At 56.1% G+C, this 22545-nt stretch overlaps 1 protein-coding gene across 8 annotated transcripts in view; it reads right to left on the reverse strand.

The window, feature by feature from the left end:
- Positions 1-8244: 8244 nt before the first annotated feature.
- Positions 8245-22545, reverse strand: part of Blk (BLK proto-oncogene, Src family tyrosine kinase) — a 53904-nt gene continuing 39603 nt past the window's right edge. For 7 of the 8 annotated variants that reach the window (XM_048801478.1, XM_048801479.1, XM_048801481.1 and 4 more), the window contains 9 exons: positions 22025-22123; positions 20430-20533; positions 15835-15981; positions 15448-15600; positions 14464-14643; positions 13540-13616; positions 10999-11149; positions 9511-9642; positions 8245-8795 (listed from right to left, as the gene is read on the reverse strand). In XM_048801478.1, the coding sequence (XP_048657435.1) occupies positions 8590-8795; positions 9511-9642; positions 10999-11149; positions 13540-13616; positions 14464-14643; positions 15448-15600; positions 15835-15981; positions 20430-20533; positions 22025-22123 (1249 nt within the window). In that variant the 3' untranslated portion in view covers positions 8245-8589. The remainder of the gene's footprint in view (positions 8796-9510; positions 9643-10998; positions 11150-13539; positions 13617-14463; positions 14644-15447; positions 15601-15834; positions 15982-20429; positions 20534-22024; positions 22124-22545) is intronic. The other variant, XM_048801483.1, reaches the window with a different exon arrangement.

Raw genomic sequence — 22545 nt, forward strand, 5'->3', positions numbered from 1 at the left:
GAGGGGATGTTTTCCTGGAGGGGGACTTTCCAGCCCCATCAGTGTACACATGCATCCAGAATTTTGAGAAGCCCTGTCGAAAATGCTTCCCCCCAGGCCCTCATCACATGACCCTCCCTGACCTGTAGGAGAGGATCCCCTCTCCCACATCTTCACAAATGTCATTGGATGGTGGCCTTGTTGCCATTTGGCAGTCTGGTAAGACCAAAGACAAAACAAAAACAAAAAGCACTATTGTGTGATTTGCATTTTTCCTGAGCAGATGCGGCTGAGCACCTTTTGCTGGTTCATTAGCTGTTTGTGTCCTCTCTGAACAGGGCCCTTCTTATCATCTGTCCATTTGTCTTCGGGTGGTTTAGGAACAGGAAGCACTCCTTCAGTTTTCTCTGTAGTAATCCTTTGTTATACAGGCACTGCAAATATTTTCTTCCTGTCTGACACTTACTTCAACTTTGATCACATGCCTCCGTTAGGGTCCCCTCTGCAGGATTAGCAGCAAGATGTCCTCTGCTCCAGGATGTCTAATCCCCATTTCTCCCATTTGAATCTGGTAACCCACTAGCAGCCCCCTCTGCTGAAGGCCAGGCCTGCTAGGCACGGCAGGGGGTGCTCTCTCCTGACCCATGTGCCCCCACCAAGGCCTGTGATCCGGGAGTGCACTGGGCAGGTGAGAAGCAGGCACAGGGGCTGACCACCTTGCAGAAGGCCATGCGCTGAGCAGGACCGGAGCCTGGCTCTGGCCCAGATCCTTGAGCAATGAGCTGCTCTTCCTCTCAGTTTTGTGGCTTTTCTTGTGGCTCCAACCACCCTTCTCTGAGTCCTGCCCGAGTGCATGGTTTTGGTTAATGTTACCATCTACAGCATGTGGACAAAGAATAAAACAGTGACTGTCCCATTCATTCCTATATCCCACAAATACCCACGACACCGAACACTTTCTGTGTTCGAGGCCCTGTGCCAGGAGCTGGAGGTAGGGTGGGGAAAATACTGCCCATCTCATCAGAGGGGCCAACCTGGCCACGCCGTCCCTTGATTTGCTCTATGGCCGGCAGGCTCACTCAGTGGACACCCGTGGATCTCCTGGCATGCAGGGGTGGTGTGCCTGCGGGGCCATGGGCCCACTGCTTACTGTGAGGGCTAGCAGTGAGTTAGGTGATGTCACCAGCCATCACGTGGGAAATTTGGAGGGGTGCAAGAGCCAACACAACCGAAGCATGATGCCAATGACAAGCTGCTTGCGCGATTCCAGGATTGTTTCTGCCTAGCCTCCGAGGGTTGGCGGTCACGTGCCCAGGCCTCCCGCCCGGCACACACGGCACACCCCACCCCACCCCCGCCTTGGGGACAGGGGCATGTGTTCTATTTTCTCTTTAGAGAAGAGAGGGCAGGTACCATGTTTGTGCAAGGCCAGGTCCTCATGGATCTTGGGAAAAGGCCGCTCACAGTCCAGTGCAATGAGTAGGAAGCTAATTTTAACTGTGAGCAGCAGAGTGACCTTGGTAGCAGGGGAATGCACCAGCAGAGATGCCCCTAGATGGTACCCTGGCCCTCCCTGAGGCGGCAGGTGGAGATTAGGGAGCCCCCACCCCTCCGCCTCCCCTTCCTCCCGTGGTGGTGTCAGCCTTCCCTCTCCACCTCATCAGTCCTCAGGAATCTGCCTTCAGACCCCTGGGACTGGCTCCCATCAGCCTCTGTCAGCCTCTGCCCACAGGAGCCTGGTGGCCCTGGGGTGGGAGTGGGGGGATGGGGCAGGGATAGGAGGAGGGAGGGGCCTGGCAGGCTGTGTCCCCAGGTGCCACTCGGGGAAGGTGCTATCTGGTCTGAGACTCAGCTTCCAAGTACGTGTGTGGGACAGGAATGTGCATGAGTGACATCCTACTGCACGCAAAACCCTGCCCGGAGCTTGATGTCCATTATCTCAGCTCACCCCCAGCTTCCCTTTGAGATGGGTGTGCATGGGTCCATTTTAAAATGTTGAAACTGAGGGGCTGGGGTTGTGGCTCAGTGGAGAGCGCTCGCCTAGCATGCACAAGGCACTGGGTTCCATCCTCAGCACACATAAAAACAAAATAATGTGTCCACCTAAAACTAAAGATGCATAAATAAATAAATATTTAAAAAATAATAATAAAAAGTAAAACGTTGAAACCGAGGCTCAGAGAGGTTAAATAATTTGCCAAGGATCCCGCAGACAGTTTGAGGCACAGCCAACAGGAGGGGCGATCCCTACCAGACCCATCAAAGCCTGTCCGTCTTCCACCATGTGACCTGGAACTGCCAAGGAGGTGAGGCTCCCAGGGTGAGGTCCCGGCCCAGCTCCAGCCCCCGCTGTCTGTGCACCCTGCTGGCTCAGAGCCTTGCTCTGTCCCTGTCCCAGGACGCGGGCTGGAGGAGCAGTGAGGAGGCAAGGGAGGGGCTCGCTGGTGAGCATGGTGGCACCCTTGTTGGCCTGGACAAAGGGCAGATGGGAGGGCCCTTGGGAGGAGGGGCCCTGTCTTACCAGAGCTTATCTCTTTAGGTCAGAAAAGGGCCTGAGAGGTCACAAAATCCCCGTGGTGCCAGCTAGACATTTTTGTACGCGCCCACGAATTTTAACTCTGCCATTATCTCCCGGACACTCCCTGGGGCTATTTTTGGGCCTTCTGGGATGTCAGGCAGAGTTGTCACTCTATGAATCATTGGCAGAGATCCTGAGCTCACCACAGGACCCTGGCCCCCTCACTCTCCAGGGACCACTGTGATGGAATCCAGCGGAGTCCGTTAGGCCTGGTGGCCTGGTGGCCGTCAGCGCCAGATGTTCCTCTTTCTTGCCCCCCTCCCTGGTGTTCCCAAGCCCTCCTGTCATCCTCTCCAAACGGTTCGCTGAACCTTGCTAACGGACCCCGGCCCAGGGCCGCTCTGCAGGCCTGGTGTGGTGTCCACCCCACTCCTCAACTTCTCAAAGGCACGTTTGGACCATTTGCTGGGTCCCTCGGATGCGAGGCACAGATCAGAGCCAGGATCTGAGGTGTGGCTCCCACTTTCCAGGAGTGGGCTGGTGAGCCACAGGCTGAGTCTCCACCCCCAGCTGTCCAGGGTGAAGAGTAGCCCGGATGGCCGCAGGCCCTGGAGGCTGCTGCAGGGCGAGGCTCTGGAAGCCCCCTGGGAGCTGTGCAGTGTGGCGCCCAGGTGAGCCCCGTTCTCGGGAGAAGGATGCCCTGTGGTGTCCACTCTCTGAGGAGCTGCTCTGGTGCCAGGGAGGGACTGTCCTGTGACCCCACCCAGCCGACTGGCAGAGCTCTCAAATACACACGCTTGTATTTTTTCAAGTCAAACTACTGCCTGTCCACCAGGAAGTCTAGGGGAGCTGGGAGGCCAGCGAGGCCGGCCTTGGCAGCGGCTCCCACCACCTGGCCCTGGGTCCTTGGGCAGGTCCCTCCTCCAGGTCTCATCCCTGGGAGAAGCACAGACGTCACAGGGTGAGGGGCGCGTTGGACCTGATGCCTGAGTTTCAAAAGCCGAGTAGATGTCGGACTCTGTTTTAATGACTCGTTTAAGTCAATCAAATAAGGGAAGCAGATCAAGAGGAGGGCCGGGCTGAGTTTGACGAGGGGGTGGAAGCCCACCCTCTCCCCTCCTGTCTCCACCATACTGTGAGCACCCTGATCCTGGAAGCCCACCATCGACTCCCACAGCTCGAGGAACACAGTTCAAACATCTCTACCAGATTATTCCTCCTAAGAATGACCTGGATAGTGAATCCCCACTCTCCAGCTTCCAGCTGTGTGGCCCTGGGCCAGTAACTCACCCTCTCTGTGCTCCAGTTTACTTCTCTGTACAGTGAGGATCAGAAGTCCCACTCCTTAGGGTGTATTTGGTGACTGGTTACCAAGGTCTTCTTTGCAGGGTATCAAGATTCTACATGTATCAAATGTCAATCTTTTTTTTAATTGAGAAGATGCTCCGAGCTCAGGGGGAACAAGCCTGTTGGAGACCCAGGTGTCCCTCTGGCTCCCTGGGCTGCCTTCTGTTGTGTCCCCACAGCCCTGAGACTGAGAGCCTGGAACTGGGTGTGCTTCTTACCTACAGTGCCTGAGAGGTTGGGTGTCAGGTGGACCCTTGTGAACCTTCTGAGTGGTGGTCAGGCTCCTGGCCTACCTGGAATAGCAGGTGAGCCTCAGCCAAGTTCCACGAGCCTCTGGGGCAGTGCTGGGCAGGTCCACCGCACCGGAAACCCACCAGACTCCTTCCCAGGTCAGAGCCCAGGTTCTTCCAAAGGGGAGCACGCCTGCCCCACCTCCGGGCCTGCACCTACTGAGCCCCTCAGCTGGGCCCACAAAGCCCCACCCCAGGGTCCAGAGGGGCCAGCAGAACTGCAGAGGCTCTGGGCGTGGAGAAGCTTGTCAGGAACACACAAGAAACACCCAGAACCCTGGAATACCAAGGGCGTGTCAAAGAGCACGGGGGTCCTGTGGGTCACGTTCAGTCAACACCATCCACCTCCCTACAGCAAACCACCAACCCAGAAGTGACAAGGGTCATGGGGTTGGAGGAGTTGGAAGCCGTGGGCACCGTCGGCGGGAACGCAGAAGCGCACGCGTGGAAATCCACACAGAACCGCCATTGGGTCCAGCAGCAGGTGGACAGCAGATGGGGAGAAGCAAGGGTAGCCCACCCCTCAGCCCCACAAAGGAATGGGACCTGACCACGTCACCCATGGAAGTGCCTAGGACACCTGCCAGTCACGGCAAGACCCGAGCTGCACGATGCCACCACAGGGGTCAGGAACACTGAGACTCTCGGCCACCAAATAGAACAGAGGCTCCAGGGGGGGTCGGGGGGAGGCGCAGGGGCTGGTGTCTCCCGGGCTGTGGAGACAGACGTGGTCATGGCCACGCTGCAGAGAAGATGAGCTCACTCCAGAGCGGAGCACTTAATACGCCCCAGATGGTCAGTTTTACGTTATGTATATTTTTCTGCATTAAAAGAAAGCCCAGAAGATGCCACAAGGCTGGGAAAAGTTGACTCTGGCTTTTAGAATCTAATGGAATAGGTGGTGGAAACGTTCGTAGCACATATTGCAAAAGGCAGTTTTGAATCTGGGTTTTCAGGTGGGGGTCTGCTCGCGGCTGGTCCACGGGTCTCAGGAGCGGCTTTTCCCCTGTATGTAGACGGAGGTTTACTCACACCGAATCTTCTGGTTTCTGACTTTAGTGGATTGGCCACAAGAGACACAATAGCAGGCTATGAAGGCAGAAGGTTCCTGTTTGTTAAGGCCTGAGGTGTGTCCCCAACAGCTCATATGTGGACCTCAGCCTGTGGCTGCACTTTACGGAGGTGTAACGTAGAATGAGGTCATATGGGTGTCCCTCCTCCAATGTGACAGGTGTTCTTAAAGAAGAGATTGGCTTTGGGGGTCGGAAGGACAGTAGAACGAGTGGGACATCATTACCCATGTGCATATATGATTACACGACTTGTGTACCTCACATCATGTGCCACCAGAAAAGTGAGAAGTCTTACTCCATTTATATATGATGTGTCAAAATGCAGGCCACTGTCACGTGTAGCTAATTAGAGCAAGACATTGGGACATAGACATGCACAGAGGACCGTGTGAGGACACGGTGAGAAGATGCATCCACAGGCCCAGGAGAGAGGCTCAAGAGGAACCGGCCCTGCCCACCTTGACCTTGGACTTCCAGCCCCAGGACTCTGCACAATCCAACGCTGGGTAGAAGCCACCTGCCGGTAATATTTGTTGCATCCACCCGAGCAAATTAATGCTCTACTCCACTTTCAAAGTACTCCTCAGGCCCCAGAATAGCACCAAGGGCTATTCTGTGTGCAGACGAGCAAGGCTTGGAGGAACCAAGGTCACACTGCTCACACTGCTGGCCAGTGCCGGGCCAAGCCAGGTTCTCCACTGGAACCCGCACGCCCTCTTCAAAGTCCTGCCTGAGGATGGGGAGGGTGTGAAAGCGCCTCACTGAGGATGAAGTCCTGAGAGGTCTTCAGAGTGTCAGAGTGGACCTGGCACAGAGGAGGGGCAAACCTCCCGATGCGCCCACCCTATGTACCTAGTCCTGGGTGTTGGTATTGTGCCCATTTCACAGACGAGGGAACTGAGACTCAGAGAGTCAAGTTGGGTTTGAGCCCAGGCATCTGACCCAGGACCTTGCTGATTCTCATTTCACCAGGTCTGAATGGCCTGCGCATCCTTTTCTGATGGAGTCTGTCTTTCTAGGGGAGGGGAGGTGGCTTGTGGCTGTAGGGTGCTTTCTCCCAACCATAAATCTGCAGCAGGGAGAATACTAATGCTTTGCCCATTCATACCCTCTTGGCCTCTGCCCCCTGGCCACATCCCCACTCTCTCCCACCCCTCTTTCCCTTCCTCCCCTCCCTTCCATGAGTTTCATCTCCTGGCTGGGAGCTGGAGGGCTCTTTGTCCTGTCTGGACTTATTTATGTGGAACAAAAGCTACCAGGAAACCTTGTCCCAGGCCCGGCCGCTGGGGCAGTGCGCCCCCTGGTGGAGAGAACTCTGCCTGGTCCTGCAGGCCGGGCTCCAGCTTCCCCTTCCCAGGGGTTCCCAGGCATCGGAGTAGAGGAGGGCCCCTGCCTTCCTAGCCCTACTGCTGATCTCCTGGGCTTCTCAAGCCCCTGCAGATGTCACTGCACACTAGCGCTGGGGAAAGCACAGCATCAGCTGGGCCTGTGATTCTAGGACCCCAAGTGACACCCCGAGAAGGGGCACTTCCAGACCTCACACAGCCTGGCCCAGCAGTTCTCAGTCCTGGGTGGACCTTGGTATCAGCTGGGAATATTTAAAAATGCTGATGCCCAAGCCCACCTGAACCTGGCGCTGGGACTTGTTAATGTGCCACCCTCCCCCCACCTGGACTCCTACATAATTCTCAAATGCAGCAGGGCTGAGAGCCCTGGTCCTCAGCTACTTATGAAGGTGCACTGCTGACGTCCTCCTCCTGTAAGCACCGTGCTCCCTGCACAGCACCTACCCATTGCAAGCGGCCGTGACAGCCAAGGTCAGGTTCAAATCCCAGGTCCAGCCTGACCAGCTAAGAGAGGAGGCTGGTGGGGAGGGCTCTCTTTCAGTTTCTTCATCTGTGGAAACAGGTGGTCATGGGAACAAGAGCTAAGATGCCCTGACCTCTCTCCCACCCTCAGACTGTGGTGGAAACAAACAGCAAATTGTATGCAAACCCCAGAACATTGCAGGGGACACTCGAGGCAGGGCTCAACCATGAGGGCCCGCCAACAGTCCTGTAGCCAGAGCCTCCGTACCTCCTCTGTTCCTGGGGTGCTAAATTCCTAGCTCAGGGGTCCTCTCGGGGTCAGATGTAGAGAAACACATCGAGCTGGCTGCCAGGCTGGGAGGGCGGGGATGGGCAGGGGAGCCGGGGGATTTTGAGGGAAGTGGAGCTGTCCTGTGAGCCCTGTGCATATGTCACTGAACTTACGTCAAAACCCACAGAATGTTCCACACAGAGCGAACCCTGGTGCAAGCTGTGGTCTTTGGTTAGTAATGTGCTAACACTGACTCTTCAATTGCAGCAAATGGACCCACCATTTCAAGATAATGGTAGAAACTAGAGCAGAGGGAGGAGAGCACACGGGGACTGTATACTTGGGGACTATTATTATTATTATTATAAACCTAAACTGTTAAAAAAGTTAAGCCTATTATAAACAGAACAAAAGCAGGACAAGTGGGGAGGTTTCGTGACCAGCAGGACCGCCCACGGGCTTTGGAGTACCACCCAGTGCCCCTTGTGCCTGGGGTTAGAGCCCCAGGAGCGGGTCTCTCACAGTCCCCCAAAACCCTGGTTCCCAGGACTCCAGGACTCAGGCCAAGGATTTGTGGGGTGAGGGCGCCCCCTTCCGGCCTTGAGGGGCAGGGACAACTGGGTCCCTGGTCGCCCTGGGGCTGGGAACTGGATTTCACGGAGAATCGGGGGCTCCCTCAACGTGCACACTAGTACACATCCTGCATGCCACCTCCCGATTTGTTAATGCCAGCAACGATACGGAAAACGTCAGACTCTCGTGGCTTTGTGACGGAAGAGTCCCATAGTGCCAGTGCACAGCCAAGGCAGGACTAATGGCTCCCCCTCAGGCATCTGGGAGGAGAGGGCAGGGGAGGGGGGCGCCTCACAGTCAGAGCAGTGGTGGCTTGCTGCTGGCCGACCTAGGGTTATGGCTGGTAGCACTGAGCCTTAGGCGATGACCATCACCTAACAGTGTGTCAGGCACTCTGAACCCTTTACTGGACTTGACCACAAACAAAAATGGTCTACCCCCATTTTATAAACAAGGAATGGGATACACAGAGAGGCTAGGTAACTTGTCCAAGGGCACACAGCTAGTGAAAAGTGGCTTCTATTTGGCTCCACTCCAGAGCCCCGCCACCAGCCACCTGCCAAGCCACCTCACCTCCTGGTTTTCCCATCTGAGAAATGGAATGCCATCCCCCCCGCCGCCCCCCCTGCTTTAGCGGCTTGTCTGGGCTGGATGGAGTGCTGAGAGTAAATGTCAAGGTCAACCTCAGTCCCTAGGCTTGGCGCAGGGAGTCCCTTGAATCAGCAGGCGCCTAGGGCTGCAGCTCATACTGGCCCTCGGTGGCCGTGTAGAAGTCCTCAAGCACCGACTGCAGGAACTCAAAGGTGGGCCGCTCCTCGGGCCGACTTCGCCAGCACTCAGCAATGACCTGGCGGTACAGCTCGGGTGGGCACGTGTCCGGCCTTGGCATGCGGTAGCCTCGCTCCAGGCTGCGGATGACCTCGGGATTGCTCATGCCTGCAGGCAGAGGGACAGAGCATGTCAGGGAGGGTGGTTTCCAGAGGGGGTGGTGTCATCCAAGTGGCCCTGGGGGACACTGGGCCTGGAAGGGGAGAGCAGCCCCCACAGGCTCATCAGATCAGTCTCCTCCCTGGTTGGTGGCCACCCAGCTGGTGACCCTTTAAACAGAACTTGGTTTACTTTTTATTATCTGGAGAGCTGGAAACGAGGCTGTCGATTCTCTCCTGAACTAGACAATCCGTCTCAGGATGGGACCCTGTCTAGGTCACCTGTCCAGGAAAACTGAACCTCTGCTACTGGTGGGGCTGCTCCCTGCAGCCTGCAGAGCTGCTTAGGCCCTTGTGACATGAGCCTGGGGCTCAGGTTCTGCCCAGGGACAGGCTTCAGAGGATGCCCCCAGGCTAAGGCCAAAGAGGGACCACTGTCCTCAATGGCCGACAAGCTCCCTGGATGAACTCTGTCTAGACCTGACTGCCTCGGCTGCTGTTTTTAGGGGGCTCGTTTGACCTTCCCTGGGCACAGCCCTGAGGCCTAGGGTGCTACTGATAGAGGGGACTAATCCCACAACCAGAGGGAGGCCTGGATCCCAGTCCAGCTGACGGGCGGCCCTCTGACCAGTGGGTGGTGGCCACAGTGCCTGAGGATGGGATGGCTGCCATGGGCCGTAACAGCAGAGCAGAGCACTGTGAGAGCTGCAAGAGGCAGCACCTACCTGGGTATGGCACGCGCCCATAGGTGACGATCTCCATCAGGAGGACCCCGAATGACCACACGTCTGCTTTGATGGTGAACACCCCAAAGTGGATGGCTTCCGGGGCGGTCCACTTGATGGGGAACTTGGCTCCTGGGGGAGAAGCCCAGCAGCTCTGTGAGGCCAGCCTGGCTGCCCTGCCCACAGCCTCCCCGCCTGTCCCCACACCTGTGCCTCGCGGGGCTTGGCCACCAGACAGTGCAGAGGTGCACCCAGGGAGTCAGGAGGACACTGGAGGGTGTGTGCCTGAGAACGCACAGGCCCAAAAGGGTCCTCGCAAGAGGAACTGTTGGTGCTCCGCAGGCTGAAGGGACTCCAGCAGAGGAGACCTTTGTCACCTGGTGGGGCACAGTGGCTGATGTTCTTTACCATCCAGAGACCCGGGAGTCTCTACCAGTCACACGTCTGTCCCCACTGTCCTTAGGGTCTTTAAAAAGAGAGCAGGTGGGCCGGGCATGGTGGCACACACCTGTAATCCCAGTGGCTTGGGAGGCTGAGACAGGAGGATGGAGAGTTCAAAGCCAGCCTCAGCAAGTTAGCGAGGCACTAAGCAACTCAGTGAGACCGGTCTCCAAAGTAAAATACAAAATAGGGCTGGGGACGTGGCTCAGAGGTCAAGTGCTCCCCCCCCCAAAAAAAGAGAGTAGGTGGGCTTCACTGGGCAGCACGCATGAATTTCCATCTGGGATAGAAGAGTCCTTTTCTATGTCACATGGCCTTGTTATAACATAGGCCCAACGTTTTAACTTGTCCCAGTCCCTCAAGTAGTCCTCAAAGTGAAGGCTGCAGTCCTGGGTGGCATTTAGGGCAGACCTCGTGGCTCTCCACTGGGTGCCCGTCCTGTGAGCCAGCCTGAAGTCCCCTGAGGACAGACGTGGTCCCCGCACCACATTGCTCCTCCTGTGTCGGCTGATCTTCATACTCAGCTAAATGTATTCAGATCCCCCCACCCTCCCTTTTTTTTTTTTTTTTCATTTATTTTTTTTTTGTAGTTGGACACAATATTTTTATNGAGAGTAAAGCAAGAGTGCTCTGCAGAAACCCAAATGTAGGTCCAAGAATTTGCTGTTCGTGTTTCAGTGTGTCCTGTGAAAGCCCAGCTCCATGGGGTTCACAGGAGCCAACTGGAAAAAGCATTTGCAACTCAAATTAGTTGGTGAGGCACCAGGTGAACCGCTGACATGTTGTGAATCTCCGGGGCGGCGGGGAGATGGGCTGCCCAGTCTCCTGACCCACCGCATGCCGAGCTCCTCCTCGTGGGAGGTCTGGAGGCACTTCTTTTCTGCCATGCGCATTTAGGGGGAAGGCCAAGTGGTGGGGGCCACAGAGGCCTCCCCGGGTCCCTTTCAGTGAGGCTCTGCAGTGCAGGACCAAGGAGAAGCTCAAGAGGGCTTCGGGGAGCTGGGCAGGTGAGGCCCGGCGTCTCCCTGTGGCTGGGGCTCTGCTCACCCTCTTGGACAGTGTATTCACTGTCAATGATCCGGGCCAAGCCGAAGTCCGCGATTTTGCAGCACAAGGTCTCAGACACCAGGATGTTGGCCGCCCTCAGGTCTCGGTGGATGGAATTCATGTGCTCGATGTACGCCATCCCTTCCGCGATCTGAGGAGACAGGTCCCAAGGTGAAGGTCGGCGTGGGGCCTCTCCTCCCAGCATCCCACACAGGCCCTGGGAGAGCAAGGACCTGACCACCACCTGTCTCTGGACCAGCTCATCCTCTGGCAAGGCTGATGGGACAGAAGGGCACGGTGGGTGCCTTTGATTGCTTTTAAGTGGATGCATGGAGGGCGGCTACCGCTGGGAGGGACATGTGTCCTCCTGGGTGGAGAAGAAAGAGGGCTTCCACTGCTTCCAGATGGGTAAGCCCCGAGGCCCGAGCAGCAGGGTGGCTAGCTGTCTCCTCCTGCCCTCTCCTTCCAAGCAGCTGTCTCCACAGGCCTTCCAGGGAGGACAGGAAGGAGGAGGAGAGGGAGGGGCGGAGGGCACAGTCAGAGGGCACCTCTCCTTGGCAAGCACTCTGCCTGGAGTCGGGAGCCCGTTCATCAAGTCTCTAAGCCTCCTGGGGGCTCCGTCCTGACCTGGACCATGGAGGGGGCTCCCGATCCAGGAGTTAAGGCCAGCCTTCAATGAAGTAACTCGTGCCAAGGCTTGAACCTGCATGTAGGGATCTGGGTGAACAGAGGCACCAAAGAGGAGTTGTCTCAGTCCAGATCGCAGCACCAGGCCAGGACTACCTGCTGGGCCCCCTCTGTAGCTCTTTTAGCTAAGGCTTATTCACCCCTTGATGGGCGAGGAAATTGAGGCCGAGAACAGAGAGCCAGGTGGATCTCCCCCAGCATCCAGGAACCTAAACGACATCGACTCAGGTCTTGAGCTGACCGGGATTTTGTAGGGTAGAGAAGAGACCAAAGCCTTCTGGGCAGCGGAGGCAGGTGTGGCAGGTACTAGGCACCAGGAACCATGCCACGGGGCTTCAGGGCAGGGCACGGGGGTCGTAGCTGGAGGTTACACGGGGTGGCCAGCGCTGGCCTTGGAGAAAGTGCCCTGTGTGCTTTGCACCCCACCCCAGAGTAGGGGAGGAGAGCCCCGAGGTCCCTGCTTGCGTGTGTGTGCACGCGTTTGTGCATGCGATTGCATGCAGGGCGAGGCGCGGTGTGACCCCAATGTGGTCTAGAAGCTGTCTTCTGGGAGGTCCCGATTTCCTGGTTTCTTAACCCCCAGATATTTGACCACATCTTGGCCCTGAGCTCAGATGGCTTCTCCTGACCTTTCCCCATGTGACCCAAGGTTTCCTGAGGGGTTATGATGGGGATTGGAAAAGACAGGGGGCGGGGGCGGGAGAAGAGAAGGAAGGAAGCGAGAGGATGGGCTTATCCCATAACCATCTCACCAGTTGCTCAAACTCGTCTCTTGCCTCATGGAAAAAAGGCACAATGACCTCAGTTCCTGCATTGATACTAGTTAAAGATAACGAGGANCTCCTGTAAGCACCGTGCTCCCTGCACAGCACCTACCCATTGCAAGCGGCCGTGACAGCCAAGGTCAGGTTCAAATCCCAGGTCCAGCCTGACCAGCTAAGAGAGGAGGCTGGTGGGGAGGGCCCCCTCTGTAGCTGTGTGTGTGCGCACGCACACATGTGCACACTCACATTTTAGAGGCTAACCACAGACCACACCTTCTTGCAGAGAGTTCTAGTTCTAATAGACACACACACAGGACCACCAGGTGCGTCTTCCTACTAGATAGAACCCCCAGCTACAGTCCCCAGGGGAGGAAAGCTCTCTCCTCCTCGTTCATTGCCCCCCTACAGAGTCTGGGAAGTTCTTCATGTGAGCCCCAAGGGTGCCAAGGACAAGTCCAGGACAGCTGAAAAGATTCCCTGATGGTGGACGTTCTCTAGGGCTCAGAGAAGTAATGTCCCTAGGGCTCCTGTGTGTCCCACACCTGCCCATCAGTCTGGGCGGATCCTGGGGCTGCGCCAGGACTTAGGGTCTTGGTAGAGGATGGGTGTTCTCAGAGTCACGCCTTGCTGAAGGCATTGGTGGCACCATGTGAGAAGGACAACGGAGCACACCTCTCACCTGCCAAACGGAACCCTTGGCCACACTCTGGGTTTCCCACGACATCCATCTGCCCTCCCTCCATTCCCAACGGAGCAGCCTCACCCCATCATGGCTGCCCAGGGTGGGGACTGCATTTCCCAGGCTTGCTTGCTGCCAGGTGTGGCACTAAGACGCCATGGGACAAGACGGTAGAGCCATGAGTCACCATCTTGGACAGTAAGATGACAAGCTAAGGTTCCTGATGGGGTGGAGCCTCCAGCTTGCCTACGGCTGGACGTTCCACATTCATGTCATCGTTGCTTTCTGTCCTTCACAGTCCAGGTGAAGCCTAACCAGTGCAACCTCTCACCAGTGGATTCACTTAAGCCTCAGGGCTCGCAGAAGGACGCACTTCCCCCAGGTACCCTCTGCACGGGGTACTTCACCAACCTGGGCTGACATGTCGATCAGTCGTGGAAGGGACAACCTGCTGCCTTCATCTGACTTTAAGAAGTCCAGTAGGCATCCTGAGAGAGAGAGAGAGAGAGAGAGAGGGGCCTCAACTGCACTTGTGCGTGGTGACCTGAGCGGGCTGGGGGCAGGAAGCGGGCACTGTCCTCAGATCTCTGGATGCACCGGGAGCTCTGCCTGCAGCTGTTGCTGCCTTAGGCTCACATAGACCCAGGCCTCACTACCCTGGGGTAGTGCCCAACCACCCAGAGTGAACGCACAGCAGGTTCAGGGACCTGCCTGAGGTCTCAGGGCCAGAGGAGTGGGGACTGGAACCTGAGCTCTGGCTCTGGGATTAGTGGTCTTTCCTGACATGACAGGACATTCCTGCCCACCTGCCTTGCCCCCATCATCCTCAGTGGCAAGGAAACTGTCCCTGAGCTCCAAGCATCAGCCAGAAGACACTGGCTTGGAGAGAGCTGTTCCCAGACTGTTGTCCCATGAGACACCCTGTGGACCTCAGAGGCTGCCCAGCCTCACCCCTCTGGTCACCATGCTATGAAATGTTCATATACTTGGAAAAGGTCCTATGATAGGAAGGGGCAGTAGAACTATCTCTGGATGCCCAGCCAATGGCTCTTTCCCCTTTTCAAGGCTCTGTCCCTCCCAGCGGGTATCAAAGTGCACTGGGTGCAGAAGATGCACTCTGGGAGCACTGGCGGCAGGGCTCCTGAGCCGAGGAGGCAGCTCTGCAGAGACCAACCAGCCCTCCTGCTTCCCGGCCTCCTCCCCTCCTGCCCCCCTGCACCAGCAACATCTGGTGCAGATCCTGTGGCGATCCCCTGGCCTGGCAAACCCACTGCAGCGATCCACCGAGACTTCCCGCCCTCTAAGCCTGGTCCTCTGCCGGGGCTGGGGCACCACCTCTGGCCATGTACTCGGTGACGATGAAGATGGGCTCCTTGGTGACCACGGCATACAGACGGACCAGCCTCTCATGCTGCAGGGCTTTCATCAGGTTGGCCTCAGCCAGGAAGGCTTCTGGAGACATGGCTCCCTCCTTCAAGGTCTTGATGGCCACCTTCAAGTTGTTTTTGTAATAACCTGACCAGGGAAGAGGGGTGGGGAGTAAAGGGGCCATTCAGAGGCTCAGAGAACATCTGTCACCACTGACACGAGATTCCAGGTGCCAGACCCTTCTATGGGGACCTGAGGCCAGAGATGGAATGTGTGTCCCCCAGGGTGATGGATGGGTGTTCATACTTGGCGAGGATGTGACCATCTCCCCTGGCCACGCGGGAGCCTCAGGCAATGGAGAAATTTAGGGGGGAGGCAACATACTGAGTAACAGACAATGACAGGCCTGTCCTTCCCAGGGAAGCTGCAGCTCGCGCCAGGCCTGGGCAGAAGGCTCCAGGAGCATCAGGGTCTGAGCCTGACCTGGTGCCTCGGAGCAGGCAGACAGTAAACAGCCTTCTATGTTCCAACAGTGCTGTGGTGAGCAGGAGCCGCCTGCGGCTGGAGGACACTGGGAGCTGGAGTTGAGTGACTTGGCCCAAGTCAACACTGGCAGGTGGTGGCCTTGGTCTGCAACCAGGCTCTGGAGTTCCCAGTTAGTGGCCCACTCTGTCTAGCAGACAGCTTCTGTCTGTGAGCTGAGGCCAGGAAGTCAGCAAGCCAGCCGAGCGCACAGGGTCTGTGGCAAAGCCAGCCAGGGCTGAGAAGGGCTGAGAGAGTGGGTTCTGTCCTCTCCATCACCACTGGATGCCCCTCAGCATTCCGGGCCTGGCCTCTGCCTCTCCTCACAAGGCCTCCTGGGGCAGGAGCTCTGCGTACACTGGGCCCTTGGCCTTCAGGGGCAACTTGCCCTTTTCAGGATGCAGGGCGGGGAGGGGTGCCACAACTCACCCATCCACACTTCACCAAACTGCCCAGACCCGAGTTTCCGGACCAGCTTGAGGGACTGCCGGGGAATTTCCCATTCGTCCTGGACCCAGGGGTTCTGCGATGCCAAGCTCACACAGGGCAGGGTCAGCCTCTGGCATAAGCCATCCCCTTTCTCTGTATCAGGGAAGAAAGAAAAGTGAGCTGGAGGCCAGACTCCATGTGGACACCCTCCGCTGTGTGCACGAGGCATTAGCTTTGAATTACCCTGTGGAGAGGGGCCAGCTTCTCAGGTCTGGCTTTGGTCACCCTCCAACTCCCCAAGGCAATTCACACAATTTGGGATCCTGTAATAGACGTCCCAAGAGCTCCTCTGGCACAAGCCCCCGCCCCTCCAAGACACCCCCTTACTAGAATAGTGCTGCACCAGGGCCTGGAGGGAAGGGAAGGTGGTCCTGGGGGAGATGTAGTAGCCCCCTTCATCCAGAGAGCGGATCTTATAGTGCTTGACCATCTCCCCCTGGGTGGTGACATCCTTCACAGACAGGGAAAAGGCACCTGGAGGCCAACAGACACAAAGGAGGAATAAGGCACAGAGTCAAAAGGTCGGGACCCAGATGGGGCTTGGTGTCCGTGTTCTGAAGGACAGGTCCTCAGGTTCTGGGCTCCATTTCCACTGGTTTCCTTCATCCCAATTTGCCCCCCTGAGCCTCCCTGTTGGCTCCATCTGATCACCTTGATCTTCCCCAAAGCCTCAAACTCAATCAGAGAATCACGAGCTTGGGGCAGGTAGGACAGTCTCTCAGCAATCATGCAAGTCCCCTACTTGAGCACCTGGTCCCTCAGCTACCCTTTGCCATGGAATGTTGAGACATGTTGGGGTCCTTGGCTATAAAGGCTGACAACTCCCCCAGGAAGAGGTGCATCCACCTTAGGCACCATGCCCATGGGAGGAGCACAGAGCTGTGTCCCACGGACCTGCTCCTTCAGCTTGGCAGACACACACCTGTGGATTTTGTACCTGTAGACGAGTAGTAGCACACGCCAAGGGCTAAGAACAATTGGGGAAGTAAGAACTTTCAGCTGAAAAACTTCTGTCCGTGAACTTGGTGTTGCTATAAAATGCCTCTGTCCAGCTCTCTGGGTACCACGGACACTCCCTCCCTCTCCAACTCTTATTTGAGCAAGAGGTCCCTCTCTGGGCAGGCTTCCCTGGCCCCACCTCCCAGGACTCGCCTACCAGGAGCAGTACCACCCCTCTCCACCAGGGGTCAGAGGTGTTAAATAATAGTTCCATTGTCCCAGAGAAGAACTGTCTTACACCTCTTTCTCCATGGTCCTGTGTCTTTGGGCCCCTTCTTCTCAGGTCAGAACCACCATCCCGTCCCCCTCCCATCTTCCTTGACGGGTTCGCCTCTCTCACCACCTACCTATGAAAGGACTAGAGAGGCTCTGCACTGTCCAGTGCACCGGGAAGTTGCCACCGCCCCCACACCCACTGCAGCCGCCGGCTGGAAGCTACAAGGTCCTTGCCCACCCGACCCGGCTTGGTACCCCTGTGTCCCAGTCTGTAAGGACCTTGGCTCTAGCGCGTTCACAGATCCCTGGACCTCGCAGTGAGGACAAGAGCTTTCCTCCCCCTTTCTCCCACAGCGGCCTCTCAGTAAGCAGGGAGCCCTACTCTCCTGCACTGTGGGGGTCTTCTCCAAGTCCTCTCTGTGACGTCTCAGGACAGTGGGTGCTCTTCTTAAAGAGCACTTCCAGCTCCAACCAGCGTCAGGTTTACAGAACTAGGACTCTTGGCTCTGGGCTGTTTGGGCTGCCCTGGGCACAGAGGGCTGGCTCTCACAGATTCAGATTTCTTACCACGGAAAGGTGCCCCTGCCTTTGGACTGGGAAATGAGGCTGTCGTCACAAAGACACCAAGAGCAGAGGCTTGAGAAGCTGAGGGACATCTAGAGGCTACTGGACGCCCCCCCCCAGGCTGCCTCTCTGCTGGCCTTGCCTCCACTGGCCGTGGCCCTGTGATGCAGATTCAGGGCTTCCTTTGGAATGCTGAGGAGCCTGTGTGTGCACGTGTGTCGTTGTGTGTGTGCACGTGTGTTGTTGTGTGTGTGCACATGTGTCATTGTGTGTGTGCACACATGTGTGTGTGGGGGGGTAGAGAAGACACAAGACCTGCTGAGTAGCTAATTGTGGAAGTGGACCCATGGGCCCCATCACACCATTCTGCCTCTGCATTTGCTGGAAATGCTCTACCAGTAACAGCCCCAGAACACACATGCCATCTCCACTGGTTCCCTGCTGGTTCCTTGGACAGAGGTGCTTTGCCCTGAAGATGGGATGGTGGCAACATCCCAATGTCTCTATATAACACCCAGGTGTGTACATGCATGTACTCGTGCACATAAGACCTGAGGCACCTGCTGGTGCATTACAGGAAATTCTGCCCAGAGCACCCTGAGTCCCGATGCCCCTCTGCCCCCAGTGTGGCCCTGGCCCTGAGGCACAGAACGGCTGCAGGGTGTCTCACGGTGCCTTGAGCTCTCTTCACCCAGCTTTTGCTGTCAGAAATGCAACTCCTGGCTGCTGTTCACTGGCCACTAACAGGAGCCAAATTCACATTGCAGTCACTCTCTGCCCCCATTCCTCCTCCGACTCACCGTCCCCATCTCCTCCCCATAGCACATCGCAGGGCCCTGTGGGCAGCCTTCTGATGAACAGGTTTTCTTCACACCACTTGGAGGGTCCTTGATCCCCCCAGCCTGATACAGTCTGAAGCTTGCACAGATTCAGAGCCTCGTCCATGGTGTCCACTGTCGGCCTCAGACAAGGCCTTCCTCTCCCAGGGCCTCAGCTCCCTCATCAGTCAAATGGGGGACTGGCCTAGAATCTCCGAGGTGGACTACTGCAGCAGGTGTACCAAGGAGTCCACAGAGCATGACCAGAGTGGCACAGGCACCTCAGTCCCACTGGGAAACAGCCCAGTGCCACCAGAGTTAGAACCACTGAGCCAGTCGTGGGATACGCACGCAGGACGTTCTGCACCACACGGAACTGAACTACTGCCACTCTCAATGCCCATGTGCCTCTGTCCTTGGTTGAGCTGTGTCCCAACAGCCCCAAATTCGGATGCTGCAGTGCTAATCCCTACCTGCAGGACACAACTGTGTCTGGAGACAGGGTTCTTAAAGGGGGATTAAGGTAAATGAGGTGCTTTGGTTGGGCCCTCACGCAACGGACTGTGTATTTATAAGAAGAGCCTAGGACACAGACACACAGGGAGGCCTGGTCAGGATTAAGGACCTAGGCATTAGACCAGAGACCCAGCACCTACTAGAAGAAAACGTAGGCCCCACTCTCCATCATGTCAGTGCAGGAATTGACTTCCTCAACAAGACTCCTGAAGCACAACTAGTAAAATCAAGAATCAATAAAAGGATGATATCAAACTAAACATCATAGCAAAGGAAACAATCAAGAACGTGAAGAGAGAGCCTACAGAAAGGGAGAAAATCGTTGCCACCTGCATCTCAGAGTATTAATCTCCAGGATATATAAAGCATTCAATAAACACCACCAAAAAAACTAGTAACCCAATCAATAAATGGGCAAAGGAATTCAACAGGCACTTCACAAAAGAAAAAATATGAATGATCAACAAATACATGAAAAAAACGTTCAACATTTCTAGCAACTAGAGAAATGCAAATTAAAACTACTGTAACATTTTATCTCACTCCAGTCAGAATAGCAATTGTCAAGAATATAAGTAGTGCTAAATGTTGATAAAGATGTTGGGGGAAAGGCACACTCCTGCATTGCTGGCGGGACTGCAAATTGGTGCAACTACTTTGGAAAGCAGTGTGGAGATTCCTCAGAAAACCTGGAATGGAAGCACCATTTGACCCAGTTATCCCACTCCTCAGTATGTACCCAAAGGACTTAATCAGCTTACCACAGAGTCGCAGCCACATCAATGTTTATAGCAAATCAATTCACAAAAGCTAAGTTATGGAACCATCCTAGGTGCCCTTCAACAGATGAATGGATAAAGAAAATGTGATACATACACACAATGAAATATTCTCAGCCATAAAGAAGAATGAGATTGTGGCATTTGCTGGTAAATGGATGGAACTGAAGACTATCGTGCTAAGTGAAATAAGCTAATCCCCCCAAAAACAAAGGCCAAATGTTGTTTCTGATATGGGGAAGCTAACACACAAACATCAGGAGGAGGGAAGAATAGAGGTTGACTGGATTAGATAAAGAGGAATGCAGGGAAGGGAGGGGTGGGAATAGGAAAGACGGCAGAATGACTTGGCCATCACTTTGCTCTGTTCACAACCAGGTGAACACACGGCCAGGGAAACTCTCCTTCATGTTCAACCACAACAATGGGACCCTCATTAGAGTAAGTAACACTCCATGAATGTATAATATGTCAAAATGCATTCTACTGTCCTGTATATCTAAAAAGAACAAATAAACAAAAAAGGAAGAAGAAAGAAGGAATGTCATTGAGCTAAATGACCAAAGAAGGAAGAGAAGCACAGTGGCTTGGTGGCGGCAGGAAAGCCTGCTCAGTCTCGGGTTTGAATCTGTGATCCTTGGGACGGGGTCTGCCTCCCCAGATCTCCACAACCGAGCATCACCCCAAACTCCTGTTACCTGTGCTCTCTGACTGAGATGCTCTCTAGGGATACTCTGAACCCCCAAATCCTTTGATTCCCAAATGTGGCTAGACCCTGAGGCTGAAGGGGACACAGGCTCCTCAGCCCCATGGCTCCCAGTGTAGCTGCCGACAGCGAGTGGCTGGGTGTGTGGCTCTCTGCCATCCAGCCTGGGGGACGGCATGTTGGCATACACCATCTTAAAGCCAGCTCCTGGGCAGAGTCCAAATCAGGAGGGAGACCAGGGCAGTGGCTGCTGAAGAGGAGCCTGGTGGTGGGTGGGTGCTTCTTGAGGAGCCCTGGGCAGGAGGTGGCAAGGCCACCACTCACCTTTATTGGTCTCGCTCTCTCTGATGAGGAAGGTACCCGCCTTGTTCATTGGAGCCAGCAGCTGCCTCTCTGCCTCCTTGCGGCTGATCGACCTAAAGAACCACCTAGAAAAGGGCAAAGGCAGTGAGCCTCAGAGAGCGACCACGCTGCCTGGAGCATTCTAGTCCATGCACCTTTTAGGCTCAGCCGCTCCTGTTCCCCTGTTAACCCTGTCCCTCTGACCCTATCCCATCCCATTTCCTATCAGCAACTGGACTTACTGTCTCCCTGAAATGAAAAGGGAACATAGTTTGTATGACCTCTGCAAAAATGCTCCAGATGGATGGCCCTTCCCCACAGTGCAGGTGGCACACAAGAGCAGGCGCCCGCTCTGGAGCTGTGTCTGAATGATTGAGACGCCAGAGACACCCAGCCTGGGCTCCTTCTGTGTTCAGCAGGGGCTGCTCAATGTGGAGGTGCCCTAGCTTCCCCCACACGGTTCTGGGACAGACATGGGACCAAATGTCAACCACTGTGACACCTTCCCCGTTCTGGGAGAGCGTACCTCGCACCTGCACCAAGTGAGAGACTGAGTGGGTGGCTGGGTGAGTGAGTGGGTGGGTAAGTGAGTGAATGGGTATGTGTGTGTGTGTGTATGTGTATGCGCGTGCACGGGTGGGTGAATGAGTGGGTGAGTGAGTGGGTGAGTAGGTGAGTGAGTAGGTGGGTGAGTGGGTGGGTAGGTAAGTGGGAGTGGATGAGTGTATGTCAGGGGGTGGGAGAGTGAGTGGGTGAGTGGGTGGATGAGTGAGTGGGTGAGTAGGTGAGTGAGTAGGTGGGTGAGTGGGTGTGTGAGTGTGTGAGTGGGTGAGTGGGTGGGTGAGTGATGAGTGGGTGAGTTAGTGGGTGAGTGAGTAGGTGAGTGGGTGTGCGAATGGGTGAGTGGGTGGGTGGTGGTGAGTGGGTGAGTCAGTGAGTGAGTAGATGGGTGGGTGAGTGGGTGAGTGAGTCAGTGAGTGGGTGAGTGGGTCAGTGAGTGGGTGAGTCAGTGAGTGAGTGGGTGAGTGGGTCAGTGAGTAGGTGAGTGGGTGAGTCAGTGAGTGAATGTGGGTGAGTGGGTGGGTGAGTGGGTGAGTGGGTGGATGAGTGGGTGAGTGGGTGAGTGGGTGGGTAGGTGAGTGGGTGAGTGGAGAATGAGCAGGCCCACTGCCCTGACCAGCGTGGACCTTCCTGATGTGTTCTAGAAGCTGGTGATGGGGATGCTGCAAACCCAGTTCTAAACAAGTCCCCTCTCCTGGGACGCCCCTGGGATCTGAGCCCTGAGTCCTGTCCCTGGAGGCAGTGGGGAGTTGCTGGTTAGGTCCTTGCTGTGAGCTCTGAGGCTAGACACTGGGACGGTTCCATCCAGGGATGCTAGGGAAGGGGCGGCTTCTGGTCCAGTGGGAAGAGTGACCTCCTTGGAAGCGCCCAGTGGTCTAGATGTCACTCTCTGGTCCCCTGCTGGAGTCCCAAGGCTCACAGTGGGGCCCACTTTCTGGCCCTGCCCTGAGTCACAGCCTATGGAACAGAAGCAGCGACTGCCCCTCTGGCTCGAGGGGACTTGTTGGTCCACATACTTTTCCACTTCCAGGGTCTCCAGGGGGGCCACAAAGTTGCTGGGCACATAGCCTTCTCTCCCTGTGACGAGTGACTTGGCCAACCACCAGTCTCCAGTTCTAAGGGGAGAAGGGAAGACAGAAGCATGATGAACCCCCATGGGCCTCCCTGAGCAGCTCCTGGTGCCCCCCAGTGTGATCCCCCGCTCAGGAGGGTGGGGACTGGTGGAGGTGGACAGTCTGGAGAAAGGAGAAGCTTGCAAGTCACTCGGTGGCTTCTGGTCCCTTTCCACTGTGCGGAGCGTCTGACAGGCAGCAGCTCCCTGGGCACGGAGGCGGCCCTGGGGTGGGCGCTGGAGCATGGGTGGGATTTTGACAACAGAGCTAAAGGCCATGGGCAGAAACCACCTCACCAGAAAGACTTTGGAGAGGACAATGGGTCGAGTTTCAGAACGTGCCGGGGACAGGCGGGCTGTGCGATGCAGAAGATGCTCTGGAGGCAGCCCTGAGGGCGAGGTGGGGGACAGGGAGGCAGAGGGGCC

This window comes from Marmota marmota, unplaced genomic scaffold (genome assembly GCF_001458135.2).
Source record: "Marmota marmota marmota unplaced genomic scaffold, marMar, whole genome shotgun sequence".
Lineage (NCBI taxonomy): Eukaryota > Metazoa > Chordata > Mammalia > Rodentia > Sciuridae > Marmota > Marmota marmota.